The 15,360-nt window shown below is 43.5% G+C and overlaps 1 protein-coding gene across 6 annotated transcripts in view; it reads right to left on the bottom strand.

Moving 5' to 3' along the window:
* Positions 1-15,360, bottom strand: part of LOC144762323 (uncharacterized) — a 220,927-nt gene that overhangs the window by 68,743 nt on the left and 136,824 nt on the right. The window contains exon 1 of one of the 6 annotated variants that reach the window (XM_078647484.1): positions 5,106-5,260. The exons of 4 other annotated variants lie outside the window; for them this stretch is intronic. In XM_078647484.1, the coding sequence (XP_078503610.1) occupies positions 5,106-5,165 (60 nt within the window). In that variant the 5' untranslated portion in view covers positions 5,166-5,260. Of the gene's footprint in view, positions 1-5,105; positions 5,261-15,360 lie in introns of those variants that run through there. One more of the 6 variants, XM_078647483.1, reaches the window with a different exon arrangement.

The following is a 15,360-nucleotide window of genomic DNA, read 5'->3' as shown; positions in this document are numbered from 1 at the left end:
TTCGAGAAGCACCTGCTCCTACATGTAAAGATGAACTTAGGTCATTTCCGGGGTTGGCAGAGTTTTATGCCAGGTTTATGCACAAATTCTCTGAGAAAACGTACAATTTACATCACTTGTTAAAAAAACTGAGTAAAATGCTCTTGGTCAGGTGAACAGCATGCTGTTTTGAATGCTTGAAAAAGGAGCATTTGTATGGCGAGGAATTTGTGACGTTTGTTCCAAAATTAAAATGTATTTGGACCATGGATGCAGGCAATAAAGGCATGAGAGAGGTGTTAAGTCAGAAGGATAACAAAGGGAAAGAGTTTCCTGTAGCATTTGTGTCAAGGGTGTTATCTCCTTCTGAAGAATGGTACTCTGTAATTGAAAAGGTAACATTGCCTATTGTACAGGTTTTAGAACACTTCAGGAATTTTCTTTGGGGGTATGAGGTGGAAATACGCTGTACCCCAAATCCTTGTTGAAAGTGTTGATGCCAGAAGAGTTGTTAAATGCCACTCCCAGGATTTCAAGGATGTCTGTAAGATTGTTGGACTACTGGTTCAAATTATATTATTTACCAGGTGTCAAGAATCGAGTGTTAGATTGTTTGAGTAGGTTGCCCTTAGAAGAGGTTTGTAAGGAAATTGTGAAGATATGAACGTTGGACATGTGTAGAGAAATTAAATGCCATTACCAAAGGTGAGTGGAAGGTAGCTTTTTAAAAATTATCTAACTTTAATGGAAGTGAGGAAATCTGTCGTGGAAGGATGTCCGGATAAGAAATATTTGAAAGACAAGTGTAAGTGTTACTGGGAGGCACGTAATGATTTGACGGTGTTATTTTATGAAGTTTTGTATAGCGCTCGTGTTCCCGATGTTGTCTTGGCGTTGCATAAGGAAAATCAGTGAGGCAGCTTAAGTACACATATGGCCTCTAGACGTTAAAAGAGCCATGTTTTTCATTATTTCCTAAAGTGTGAAATGACCTGGGAATTTTTCAATTCAAAAGGAAGAGAGGTCCACAGTCTAGCGGTTCAGGTCACAAAGCTTTTGCCACCCCAACGAGCTAGTCTGAACTTGGGCACTTCAACATTCTTTTCGCCTGAAGAACGTAACGGTCGTGTGTACCAGAGGAAATAGTGCCCAAGAGCCATTGGGCCAATATTGTGAAGTGCCTTAATGGCAATGCACAAGGACTTAAATACAATCATTGTTTTCCATAGGCAGCCAGTACAATTTGTTCAATGCTATGGATGCTGACTGAAATTTGGGGAGGTTGAAAACGAGGCGGGCTGCGGCATTTTGTAGGGTCTGCAGTTTGGATAAAAAAAATTGTGGTAAACCGATGTACAAGTAATTGCAATAGTCTAGTTTAGACAAATAATCGAGACATGGTCGATTTTTGCAGATCAGAGGCAATATATGGTAGGATCTTTCTCAAAATCTTCAGAAGAAAGAAAACCGAGGATGTGGTTTGAATGATTTGGTTCTCAAAGAGTTTTTTGTTGAAAAGGACACCCAGATTCTTAACTTTTTTCATCGGGGATGAATGATAATGTTTTAAGGGATCACACAGTGGCTCTACCCAAAGCATTGAGAACTTTTATAGTTAGGTTATGGCATGAGGGTCATTTAGGCATAGGGAAAATAGAAGGTGAAAGGGACTTACTGGTGGCCTAGAATAGATTTGGAGGTGGAAAGGGTGGCCAGAGAATGGGATTTGTGTGAAGGAACATATAAGTCACAAGTGTTGATGAAAACAATTATCCATCCCTTTCCGTGTCCTGATACAGCTTGGGAAACCACAGGAGTGGACATAATGGGTCCGGTCAGTGAAGAGGATGGTGGTAACTGGTATGTGTTAGTAGCCATGGACTACTTTTCCAAATGGCCGGAGGTGGAATTTGTACGCAATGCAAATGCTGAATCTGTTGTAGCATTCTTGGGTGGAATTTTTCCAGAGAAGGACTTCCTAAAAGAGTTGCAACTGATAATGGGGTGCTGTTCATTAGTGAAGTTTTAACGGATTTCATGTTATGAAATGGTGTTGAACACATATTTACTTCCCTTTATCATCCAACTGGAAGTGTAGATGTTGAGAGGTTCAATTTGGTGATTAAAGGTTCTGTGCAATTGGGTAGGAAGCTGGATTAGAAGGTGGGTGTCAAAAGAACTGTGCAGATGTATCGTACAATTCCCACTGTTACAGGATTTAGCTCTTTTACTGTCGTGAGGGGGAGATTTCCTTAAAGGAAGGATAATCAAGGATGGTTAGGGAATTCTATGTTATTGCAATGGTCTCCTGCTGTGGTAAACGACAACATTTTGAAGGCACAAGGAAAATTCAAAGTGTTTCAGGATGAGAAAAGGGGTTGAAAAGAGTGTCAGATTAAGGAGGGAGATATGGTGAGAGTGAACTTACGATTTAAGGTCAAGAAAGGTGAAAGTCTGTTTTTTAAACCCTTAATGGTGAAAGAAAACTTAACTAATTCTGCAAGGTTGAGCGATTGTGGCAAATGAGTCGGTTTGTGACGTGTAAGAAGAAAAAGACAGGTGAGGAAGTGGACAAGGAGGTACAGTTCTGGTTTGATGATTTTAGGTTGAATGCAAGTCTTGGGGGTGAGGAGAATGGGGCCAGGGGAAAAAAATGTATGCCTTGATGAAGGGGTGAGTGAAGGCGTCGAGGTGAGAAAAGCTCATGGGGCTCAGTTTAACAGTAGATCTGGTATAGAAATCAAATGACCCGTGTATGTGCAGTATTATGTCAAAAGTAATGCAACTTTTGTAAAAACGTTGCTCAGCATATACAGTTTTGTGTTTTATTATATATACTTCCACTGGTATTTATATTCTTCTATGCTTTGATAGTTATTTAGATTTAGTATGTTTTAGTTTTGTATTTACAAGGAATTTATGTTTTGTTTATGCTTCATTGTCGGAGTCTGCAAGGAAAATTTATATTATGTTGTGTAGCATACTACTGTGTCACTATGGGTTCTTGCATGCCGAGATTCTATGAGAATCAGTTGCTGGCTGTTTGCTCTGGAGGCTGGACGTATTGGCCCCAACTACTCCTTTACATAATAAAGATATTGTTACGCGCACGCTATCTGCATGGATTGACTCAACAAACACCAACGTAAAATCGGTCCTTCTGTATATAGCAGAAACTTGGAGACAACAGTGACCACCAACAACAAAGTCCAGACCCTTATCAACACCTGTCTGAGGAAAATCTTCCAAATCTGCTGGCCAACCACTATCAGAAACAACAATATATGGCAGCAGACTTTCCAACTCTCTGCTCATGACGAAGTCATGAAAAGAGCCTGGGGATGGATAGGTCACACCCTTGCAAGCCCGCATCAAACACCACCAGACAAGCACTGACCTGGAACAGTCAAGGGAAAAGGAAAAGAGGAAGGCAAACAAACACCTGGCGCCGAGGCAGACTGCAAGGCGATGGGTTACACCTGGAGTCACATGGAAATAAAATCCTAGGACAAATGTGGCTGGAGAGTCCTGGTTGATGGCCTATTCACCAGGCGGGATAGTAGGCATATGCAAGTCAGGTGACAACTTGGTCCTACTATCATCTACCTCTAGGGTATTGAAGAAATTAGGGCTGGCTAGATGCTGTGACTATATGTCCATGAACGGGTGCAGTTGTAGCTTAAAGACTCCACCCTGAATGTGTGCAGAGGACTAATGACCTTGTCATGGAACTCTTTACGGCAGCCCTGGTTGGAGTGCATCCGAAATCCACCTTAAAGAGCTTTTGGTGCACTGATCCAGATCAGGTTTGTTTGAAAAGCAGGGTGGGGGGGGGGGGGGGGGGGGGGGGGGGGGGGTTGACACCAAGTTTCTAAAATAGAAAAACACCAGGTGGAGGCATTTTAAAAGTTATTTTTGGAGTATACAGTACTGTACTTTGGGATGCCAGCACACACCCAAGCATAGAAGGGCCAATAGCCCACTCCTCTAACCCCTCCCCCAATTACTGGACTTGGTGTTGTGTGTCCCATCCTAGTAGGGACCCATAAATCATTAACACACGTACACAGAAAAGCAGTGAATGTAAATCCACAGATCTCGAGTTCTCTAGCTCATCCAGCCCTGTATTTCAAATGAATTCCTATACTTTTAAAAATGCTAATATAGCGAACGATAAAGGGGAATTTAATAAGTGCCGGAACACAAACAAAAATCAACGCAAGATAAACGACTCAAACATTATTTGGGACAACTTGCAATCTCTTTATAAATGAGAGAAAAAAAAATTACAATGAAAAACAAAAAAAACAACAACAAAAATTGAAAACCAAGTCAGGCTTATTCAGAACATAGTGCTTGGCCATTACAGGCAAAAGGAATGGCTAATTGTATATACATATTGAAAAATAGTTGCTATGACAGAAGAACAAGATTGTGCCATCTCAAAAATAGAACCTAAACAACGTCGAAAACAGAAAATAAGACAACTTTAGAGATCTGACCTTGGGCTAGGCTTTAAATGGCCGGTACTTCACAGCAGAGGTGCAATTCTTTTAAGTGGAGAGCACCGGTACTTCTCAGAAGAAAGACGGTACTCTGGTACAGGGTACCTGCACTTCTATTTAAACTCTCTAAGTACTGACTTGGAGAGTTTCCTCGCCATTTACAAATGCAGGAATACAGGCACACGAATTTAAAGATAAAGAAAACAGGACTGGTGGAGCTACTCATACATTACATGGGGTAAAGTGAGAGCTCTGCTCTGCCCCCGTTATCGACCTCCTTATATTCAAAACCTGCCAATGATGTCACACCCAAGTACCTGTAAACGTCATACATAAGAAAGCTGGAAACCTGGCAGCGCCGCACACACTGCCCACATTGTGTGCCGTCCTGTGTTAAGTAAAGTTGTCAAGTGAATAGTGCACAAATGTGTACGTTGCTAGCCGACGAGACACAAACTTGAAAACAAAAGAATAAGGCAACACAGAAGGGCGCCAACACAGCGAACTGGACCTTTTTGTCAACAGTGTAAACAGTACCCGCGTCACGAATTCAAAGAGAGGCGGCGTTTGCTTAATACAACATCTTGCCTGTGTGTGCACTAAAGAGGACACGCTGCTTACCTGCCCACCGGCGCTGCAGTTGAACTCGCTCCCTGCCTCCGAGCATGCCCTGCTAACCATGGAATCAGGCTACATGTGAGCACGCTTTGAAGGGCTGCGCCTCCAGCTGCACCGAGCATGAACCCTGGGACAGTCTTTCTCCAGTGCGCATGCGCAACAGTGTTGCATCTGCGGTCGACGGATGCGCAAGCGCAGTAGAGAGGGATCCCATACATGCGCATGCGTTGTATTACTCAGCACACGTGCTTCCGCTGAACACACACATTAAAGAGCAGTGTCTCTGGGTGGAGTACACGCGCGCGCCAGCAGACTCAGGGCATTTTAGGGAGTAGTATTTTACGTGTGAGCACGCATTCCGTGTGCTGCATATGAGCTCGCTTGGTGCGTTTTCTAGAATCATGCTTCGAAACGGTTAGCTGCGCAGGGTCGATTGGTAAGGCTGTAGATAGGCGGGTGTCCGAGTTCCAGCTGTGGGCCGCTTTTTTTGAGCCGGGCGGTGGCCGATATGAGCTGTGTCCATATAGTTTAGATGCCGCCACGGCCCAGTGTGGGGCAGATGCATACATGCCAACATTTTAGGACAGGGACATGGGAGATTTAAAATAAAAAATCGGGAGATTGAAAATTCCCCATTGACTTCTATTGTAGAAAATGAAATTTCAGGCGGGAGACAGCTAAAAAAAAAGCAATTTTTGGCTTGAGAAATCGGTAGTCTCCCGCCGGAATCGGGTCTATTGGCATGTATGCAGATGGACCACTATTACCTCCCTTTTACCAACAAATGGAGGTGTAATTATCCAGTCTCTCCCTGACCCAGCCCTTTAATGTATGCAGATTGAGTTTGGGCAGGGGGCCTGAGCAGAAGTGGCCTCGCTTACATTTAGGTGTGGTTCACCATTGTAAACTAATCCGTAAACCAAGCGTCCTTGCATTTTTATTTGAAAATATTATTTAAGTTAAGAAAACATGCCTCTTATCGAAAGTTCCTTTTTATGGCACTTAAAAAATGAAACCGTGATTTGAATAAAGACGAAATCTGCAATGTGGGCCATTTTATTTTAGGGTGCCTGGGCCAATTTTTGATCCCAATCCAACCCTGGCTGCCTCGGAGCGTTTGCAGCGATAACGTACCAAATCAGTCATCTTTAGAGATCAGGGATGGATTAATGGATGCCCAAAAAATAAGCATTGTGGCCCAGGAGTGCACTCCTCCATTCTTCAAATAAAACTACTATTTGCCAACCCTGCTATGTGGTGACGGTCTAGTCCTTTACTAGCCGGAACCGGAAGGGGCGCTAGCGGAAGGCGGCCATGTCATTAGGCGCTGACCGCAGCAAAGCGAAGCGGTGTTCCCGGCGCTCCGGGTGTAATAAAGAAGTTTTCCCCCACCAACCACCAAGTAGTCCTCATTATTACGGACCCCCACAATGGCGACGAGGATGGGATCCGTGGCGGCGGTTGGTCTGATGCCGGCCTGCCGACACTTCGAGCACCACGAGACGGCAATTCCCGCCCGTGCAAGTGACGCACATCAGACCCGGAGCGCGGCAGAGGACGGCAAGTGGCGGCTGTCGAGTAAGCACACAGTCTATGGTGCACACACACTGCTAGGGCCACAGCAGCCTGTAAAACGACGTCCTGGGCCTACTATTGGAAACTAACAGTATAAGGGGATGCAAGTGAACTCGGGCGAGTTACCTACCCTGCACACTACAGGCGGTTCCTTCTAACGAGGCTGGGCACCCCATAAGAGCCGTGCAGCAAGCCCCAGGCGCAGTCGGACACGGAGGGAGAGCAGAGGTGAAGCTCCTCGCTGATCGATGAGCAGGGGCACGAGACCACGTGGCACAGCACTCCGAGCAAGCTGGCGGAGCAATTGGTCCAGAGCGGACAGTTGGAGGTGTTACGGCGGGATTTATGATCTATTGCTATAGATCTAGATCCCAACTCAGGTCGACTGAACCGTTGATACCTGTCATAGAGTAAAAGGCAATCCACTACTAGGTCAATCAGTTAAGGACTTTCACCACTCTAAAGAACCACTTACTACGAATAAGTTTTAAAAGTTTATTATAAAGCCAAAGTTAACTGGAGATACAAACATCTCAAAATAAGGTTCAAAAGATATACTGGTATCAATACAAACATACATTTTCTAAATGCTCTTAGTCGGCAGAAGAATATCACCAAAACCAATTCAAAAATCATATAAACTCAAAGGCAATGAGTTTTATGGACAGGGACAACTTGCGCTCAACATAAGTTCCTGACAGCTTGTTAGCTTACAGACAAAGTTACCATTGGTGCCACAGGAAAAAGGGAAACCCTCTGAACCCTTTACAAGGTGTCGTGAACAACACCTGGACTATACATAACACAAATTCCTAGGCACACAACATATCAATTCATTCGTATTTTGAACAGTAATCAAATAGATAGAGTCCTCGAAAATAATATTTCGCTTCTTCTGTTTGAGCAATTGTAGTTCTTTATTGCCCAAAAGACCTTACGCCAGCCGACACGTGTTTCGTCAGAGTACAGAATTGCTCTGACTCTTCAGGGCTTTCTTGAAATGATGGCGTATAATGTAAAACCACTTGACCGGTGATAATTCCAACCCGGTAAGGGTATCTTGCACGTTCAATTGATGTAGCTCATTCAATGTTTCTTCAATGACTAGAAAAAAGGGGTTCGTGTAACTTCAAAGGTGGCCGTATCCGTGGTGCATAGAAAAATACAGTAGATCGGTAAAATCCAATCGTCAGTATATATAGATAGGTGCTCCACGGTTGGTAAGATAGTTTAGCTGGAAAACCCTATTTGTCGAGTCCCGATGCAAAGTCCGTATGTCCCTGGACCTTAACGTGCACCAAGCCGCGAATCCGGCGTTCTGTCTGCACGAGTAACAACGACGTATGCGAATATCACCAAAACCAATTCAAAAATCATCAGAGTTGCAAGAATAGACACAAGCTGTAACTTGTGAGTCATTTACAGAAAGGAAGAAAATCCAGATTAGACTGTCCCTACACTAGACTAAGTGACATCCCTACTTAGTAAAATCTTAACCTAGAAAAGGTGTCAGCCGTGGTGACTTCCAAAGAAGATCACTCACTTCCCTTAGTCTTCGTTGTGAATCGGTGTCTTGCAGTTATCCTATCTGCCTACCCATCCGCTCTCTTAGGTTCCTCAGACCCTCTGCTCTAACTCCACCCAGGGGTGCTGTCCCTAATACAAAAATCACATTTACAATAGAAACGCCCTTTAGAGACGCCCCTCACGTGGTGTCGGTTCTGGCATTTTCCATGCTGATACTCCTCTGGGCCCATCGTTAGCGTTGACCTTGCTTCTCAGGCTCTTCTCCGGCAGGACGGTACCCCCCAGGAAATTCCTGAAGCCTCCTCCAGGCCTGTGCCTGACTCCCTGAACAAAACTCTATTCATCACTCTCTTGATTGGAACCTCCTCGCACCTGCAAACAGACACTTGTACAGTGGGCCCCAAATTCCGGCCTCCACCGTATCTTCTAAGTCGTAAACCTTCGAGCAGGCTCCGCAATTTATGCTTAACATGACCTTCCTTTAACTAACACATGCAGATCAAAAGAAATGACCTTATCTATTCAGGCCTATTAGAATTACATGAAACGGGCCTGTGCACTCTGTAAACCTTTAATTTCTTAGTCTAAACAGTATTCTAACTTATTACACTCAATGGTTATATGAAACACTTCTATAAAACATATATTTCAGTTCTATGATCAATAATTCTTTGAATTACAACAACATTAAAAAACCATATCATGTGAGAGTGTAACAGCACCTTTCATTCTCTGTGAACTGCCATGTGGCCTACACATTTCTACGTTTAGCAGTTTTACATTCTCCTCTACAACAGCCACATAACATGGGATTTCAACATCATTCTAACATCTCTACACACTTCTACATTAGCTTTTCACACTGATATATGCATTCTATTTTAATTAAACACTTATGTATTTTCACTCTATAAATTCGACACTCTTATGTAATCTTTACTAAACTGATGCAACGTGCTTGTAAATATGGTGCACTTCTATTTTTTTTTTCTCGATTTGAGCTCTCTCAGTTCCCCCCTTTGATGACTTTTAGTAGTCATCACCATCACAACACCATCCCTGAGGTATGAACAGAATCAAACAGAACTCGTTGCAGTACTCTCTCGTTTCATCATCTTTAGAGCCCTCAGACTCCTGTACTGATTATCCTGCATCACAGCTAATCCCCTCTCCTGCTCTCTCATGGATCTCTGCAACCTATTTGATCTATACCAATGGTACAGCCGCACCAATCCCCACAAGGTGATTATACAAATCACTATTATGATGATAGGTTTCAGTATGTGCCAAATTAAACCCTTTCCTAGGTTGGCAAACCAACCTCCAACTTTACCCATTCCATGACCTACTTTTTCCCACACATTTACCTGTGTCAAATCCTCAATCTCATGATGAATTTCAGTGATGTTCCGTATATACTTTTCTAGAGGTTTTGAATTGTCTGGAATGTAAGTACAACATTCGTGAACCTTCAAAGCCTTACAGACTCCTCCCTCTTTGGCTAACAGAACGTCTAGCGCAAGTCGGTTCTGAAGAACCATTGCCCTTATCGATTGCATCTCTCCCTCCACCAGCATTAATGATCTAGCAGTACTGGCGGACAACCTATCTACAACTGTTGCCAATCTTCTAATCTTGACATCATTCAGTACTATCCCTAAAAGAGGAAACATAGCACCAAATACGTCTCCAACTACCTCCTCATAGCTTACATCCCTTCTTCCTCTAGCTTGAGTTCCTCCCTCTATAATTTCTAGATCCTTAGCATGGTATATTTTGGGGAAGACAATTGCTAAATAACATGATCCATACCAATTATCCGGTAGTTTGACGTATGCATTTCTTCCACAAACAAAATATACATTCGGGATCACCTGCATTCCCTTCAAGAAATCCTTTGTATAATATTCTAATTGGAAAGCATGTTCACAATTTACTTCTCCCACAAACACATTCTCATAATAGGTTTTACCCCTATATATACACAGTTTCCCTTTTTGCTCTCGATCTAAAGCTATTGGACCATTACTACCCTTTCTTTTGTGTGACCTTTCTTCCTCGGTCCAATCTGTTTTCCATTGGCCTGAAGCCTTTAAGATCTTCTGTCTCCTATACCGATCATCCACCTGTCCTATAAACCTTTTCTCAATCTCTGACACTTTACAAGTCAAATTATTTCTTCGGGCATGTGAAGTATCCAACGTTTTCCAAGGAATGAAAAATTTCTTTAATCTATCTTCACTCTTATAATAATCCCACTTGTTCATGTGCTTGTAGTTTGGAACTTCTGGTAAAACAGCATCAAAATTTGAAAAATAATACTCAAAACCATCACGTTCATAAAATATACTAAGCAACAAACTACATGTGATTCCATAAGTCAATGGAAGATGATGATATCTAATACCTTCGTCTACAGAGGCTGGCAATTGCATGCACACATAGCAATCCTTTGCCTCCATAGCATCAATATATTCATAAAGCAATTTAGCATATGCATTTGATTTGAAATTTCCCTGTGATTCATCCACATGTAACCTACGAGTCTCTGCTGCTAGTAAAGCTTTATCTTTCTCTGTATTGTCCCCCCTTTGACCAGCAGTAGTAGGTTTCTGTATCGATAACATTTTGGCTTCCTTTGTTGCCTTCTCTTCATTTTCATGTCCCACTACATATGATATAGTAACTACTAAAACTATAAGAAAAATTACTCCCACTAAAAGTGTGCCTACTATGCATTTTGTCTTGCGGTTTGGGTTGCAGGCCTCCATGATCTCAAGACAGTGTAGTTCTGATTTTCTTTTACAACACAAAGTCTCTTTTCCTTGCTTATTCAGCCTTTCCGAACCACACCTGGAAGCTGATAATCCCTTCTGCAAGATCAGTCTTTGAGTTCTATAGCAACAGACAACCCTAGCCCTTCTCCGTCCACTAAATGGGAAGTCCCTAAATTTCTTCTTCTTCCACTTGGCGCTAGGTTATCTTTCAATCTGTTTTATTTACAAAGTCTTTAGCAATCTGGAATCATACGTGTTCCAGCGGCTCTAATCACGTATTCTAATATTTCTAAACGAAGAATGATCTCCTCGAGTGTTGGCATCGTTGAACAAAAAGTCGGAAACTCTATTCTGTTTAAAACCAGTTCTCTTATCCTGCTCAGATAAGGAGGATTGGGGATAGTGAGTGTCAGCAACCCTTCGACCTCCACTCCTTGTACCAACAACACTACTTCCAATGTTATGATTGGGTCAGTACTGGTCACTGTCACTTCCCTCACCCTCCCGGATCTCCGTGCACTGGACATCTGCTGCTAGGTAGGTCCACTCAGGAGTAGCGTATCTTCTGCAGGGCACTCGCACCCTCCTCGATCTTCTCGGACCTTCCTGTTCCTGTCTTTGTGCACCTTCGACCAAATCCGAGTCTTCAGATATAGGAGCAAGAGTTCTCTCTGGAGTTGGCTTCAAGCTCGGCCTCTTCTTTCTTTCAGGCCAACTAGCTTCTCCACGCCTTGTTCTCCTATTTCTTGTCCTCACACTCGGTTCTTGATCACTTTTGTCTTGATCTGTGTCTGAGCCGTATTCACAGCAACTTTCTCCTTCGGTGGCAACTTCAGTTTCACTGTCGTCCTGTCTTTCTTCTGCTGGATCTGTAGCACTCCCAACTTCTTTCGACACCCCCACAGCTTGACTGATCCCCTCTAGTGGTTCGCCGTCCACAGCTGGATTTTCATCTGTGAGAGGAGCTGTTTCTTCTAAGGGTGCTGGAACCCTTCGAGTATGGGAAGCATGAATCCAGTTTGGCAGCCCTCCACACTTTACAGCAGTATTCGTTGTCAGGATTATTTGGTGGGGCCCCTTCCAACGCACGTCTAGGCAGTTCTTCCGGACGTGTTTTTTCACAAGCACCCAATCACCAGGGCACAAGTCGTGACATAGGTCTCTTGAAGATGGAACTTCAGCAGCCTGCACCTGAAGAGACACAGAATGAATGACATCAGAAAGTCCCTTGCAGTAATCCAGGATCAGGTCATCTGTAATATTCAACAAAGCTGTAGTTGGAACAGACGGAAGTCTCATTGCCCTCCCCATTAAAACCTCATGTGGAGAGAGACCTGTCCTCCTGTCTGGTGTGCTACGCATACTCATGAGTACCAAGGGCAGAGCATCAGGCCAGCTTAAGGACGTCGATGAACATACTTTGGCTATTCGGGACTTTAGAGTTCAGTTTATCTGCTCCACGATACCTGAAGCCTCTGGTCGATAGCTACAGTGCAACTTCTGATCAATGTTTAATGCAGAGCAAAGCATCTTCACAACTTCACTGTTGAAATGAGTTCCTCTGTCTGATTCCAAGGAGGTCGGCACCCCAAAGCGCGGGATCAACTCCCTAAGCAACAACTTTGCTACTGTGAGTGTATCGCACCTGCGTGTAGGGTATGCTTCGACCCATCTGGAAAATATGCATACAACCACCAGAACATACCTGAGGCGGTTGATTTTTGGCATCTCAATAAAATCTAATTGCATTCGGTTGAAAGGCCCCCCAGACCTCCCAATGTGACTCATTGTAACTGGTGTTCTTTTCCCTACGTTCAATTGCTGACATGTGACACATCTTTGACACACTGCTTCTGCTGCAATCCTAAACCTTGGATTATACCAAGTCTGCCTAAATAACCTCAGCATGGCATCTCTTCCTAAGTGTACTGGACCATGTATCTGTCGTGCCATTGGACTCACTAATTCATCAGGTAATACTGCCCTTCCATCTGCTGAAACCCACAAATCCATTTCACTTTTCACACAACCTGCTGTTTCCCATGCCTTTTTCTGAGAATCAGGTGCGTTCTCTTGCATGTCTTTTAAATCCTCCCAAGTATCAACTGTTTCTAGCATCATGTTTAACTCTGTCTTTTCCTGAGACCCACCTACTTCCACTTCCGTGAAAGAATATCCTTGCTCCGCACAATATCGAGCAACTTCGTCTGCATATCGATTACCTTGCGACACAAAATCTGTATTTTTGGTGTGGGCTACACATTTAACGATCGCAATTGCTGCTGGACCTTGTAATGCTTCTAACAACAGTCGTACAAATTCCCCATTTCGAATAGGCGAACCAGAGGAGGTCATGTAACCTCTCTGAGACCACAATTGCCCAAAATCATGAACTACACCGAAACCATATTGGCTATCGGTATAAATGGTGACTCTAATTTTGCTACCTGCTAAACAGGCACGTGTCAATGCAATGATTTCGGCTACCTGAGCGGAGTGTACTCCTTCCAGGCAAGCGGCTTCCACAACTCCAGTAATGGTGCAAACAGCATTAGCTGCTCTCAACCGACCAGTATCGTCTCTTAAACATGAGCCATCAACAAAGAAAATTTCATCAGGGTCAGTCAACGGCTCATCCACAATATCTGGTCTTGGCTTGGTGCATAGTTCAGTCACATCAAGGCAATCGTGATCTTCACATTCTTCGCCTTCTATATCATTAGGAAGTGGCATCAATGTAGCAGGATTCAAAACAGAGCACCTCTTAAGGGTCACGTTCTCCGCAGCAAGAATAACTTGCTCGTAGCGCGTGAGCCTATTATTGGTTAAGTGCTGTGTCTTGGTCCTGGTCATTAACAGTTCTACAGAATGAGGTACATACACCACTAATTGGTGTCCCATTACTATATTTTCACACCTTTCAATGCTGACACCTGTTGCAGCAACGGATTTGAGACATCCGGGCAACGCTGCGGCTACCGGATCTAAAGTAGCCGAAAAGTATGCAACTGGTCTACGGGCATTTCCATGAGTTTGTACTAAAACTGACAAAGCACAACCCTCTCTTTCGCAGCAGTAAAGTGAAAATGGTTTTTCGTAATCAGGCATCCCCAAAGCTGGAGCACGGCACAAGTCCTCTCTCAGCTGTAGGAACGACATCAAACAATCCTTGTCCCATGGTACCGGATCACTCACCTCCTTGTGCGTCAGTTTTTGCAAGGGTTTTGCCTTCAGGGAAAAGTTAGCTATCCACTGTCGGCAATAACCAACCATTCCTAGGAACATCCTGACTTCTCTCTGTGTCGTAGGCAAGTACATCTTCATTATCGCCTCTATCCTATCTGGTGACACCTTGCGCTTTCCCTTTTCTATCCGGTGACCCAAGTACTGTACTTCTGTCAGACAGTACTGCAATTTGCTCGGAGATACCTTATGCCCATTTTCAGCTAAATGGTTCAGCAAGGCGATGGTATCTATCTTACAAGCTTCTTCCGTTCCTGACGCAACAAGTAGGTCGTCTATGTACTGGACCAGAACCGAGTTCTGTGGCAGTACTAGACTTTCAAGATTTTTCTTCAATAACTGGTTGAAAATTGATGGGCTTTCTGTATACCCCTGTGGGATACGACACCATGTTAGGACACGATTTTCCAGCTTAAAAGCTAAAAGAAACTGGCTCTCCTCATCTAATGGAATTGAGAAGAAAGCCTGACAAAGATCTATCACTGTGAACCACTCAGCTTGGAATGGTATCTGAAACAATATCACTGATGGATTCGGTACCACTGGACAACATGAAACAACTATGTTATTAATCCTTCGAAGATCTTGTACTATTCTAAATTTCCCACTAGGTTTCTGCAAACCCTTAATCGGGGAGTTGCATGGACTACCCACGATTTCCTTCAGTCTTCGCTGTTGAATCATAGAGTCGATTACGGGTTTTATTCCTGCAATCGTCTCCGGGGTCAATTTGTATTGAGGCGTTCTTGGATATTCAACATTTGGTTTTACCATGATCTTCACTGGTTCTACTCCTTTGATCAATCCTATCTCTTCTCCAGTATAATCCCATACCTCTGATGACACTGTATCTCGTAAGTCCCAAGGAAGCTCCTCGACAGTCAGGGTAGGATACAGTTCTACGCATACTCTCGAATTTGCAACTTTAAAGGTAGCATCCTTGTCTGTAGTCTGTACCTCCACTCCCTGAGGTGTGCAGTATATTGTGCAGTTCAGTTTGCACAATAAGTCTCTTCCTAACAGACACACAGGACTAGAATCACATACTACAAACTGATGTTCATCGGTGTAGTTTCCTATTCTCACTAGCACTGGTTCCGTCAAAGGGTTAGTCATTCTCCTATTTGCGACTCCTA

Source organism: Lissotriton helveticus, chromosome 6 (genome assembly GCF_964261635.1).
Source record: "Lissotriton helveticus chromosome 6, aLisHel1.1, whole genome shotgun sequence".
In the NCBI taxonomy this organism is placed as follows: domain Eukaryota; kingdom Metazoa; phylum Chordata; class Amphibia; order Caudata; family Salamandridae; genus Lissotriton; species Lissotriton helveticus.
Note: the sequence above shows the minus strand (reverse complement) of the source record. Positions and strands in the feature narration are given on the sequence as shown.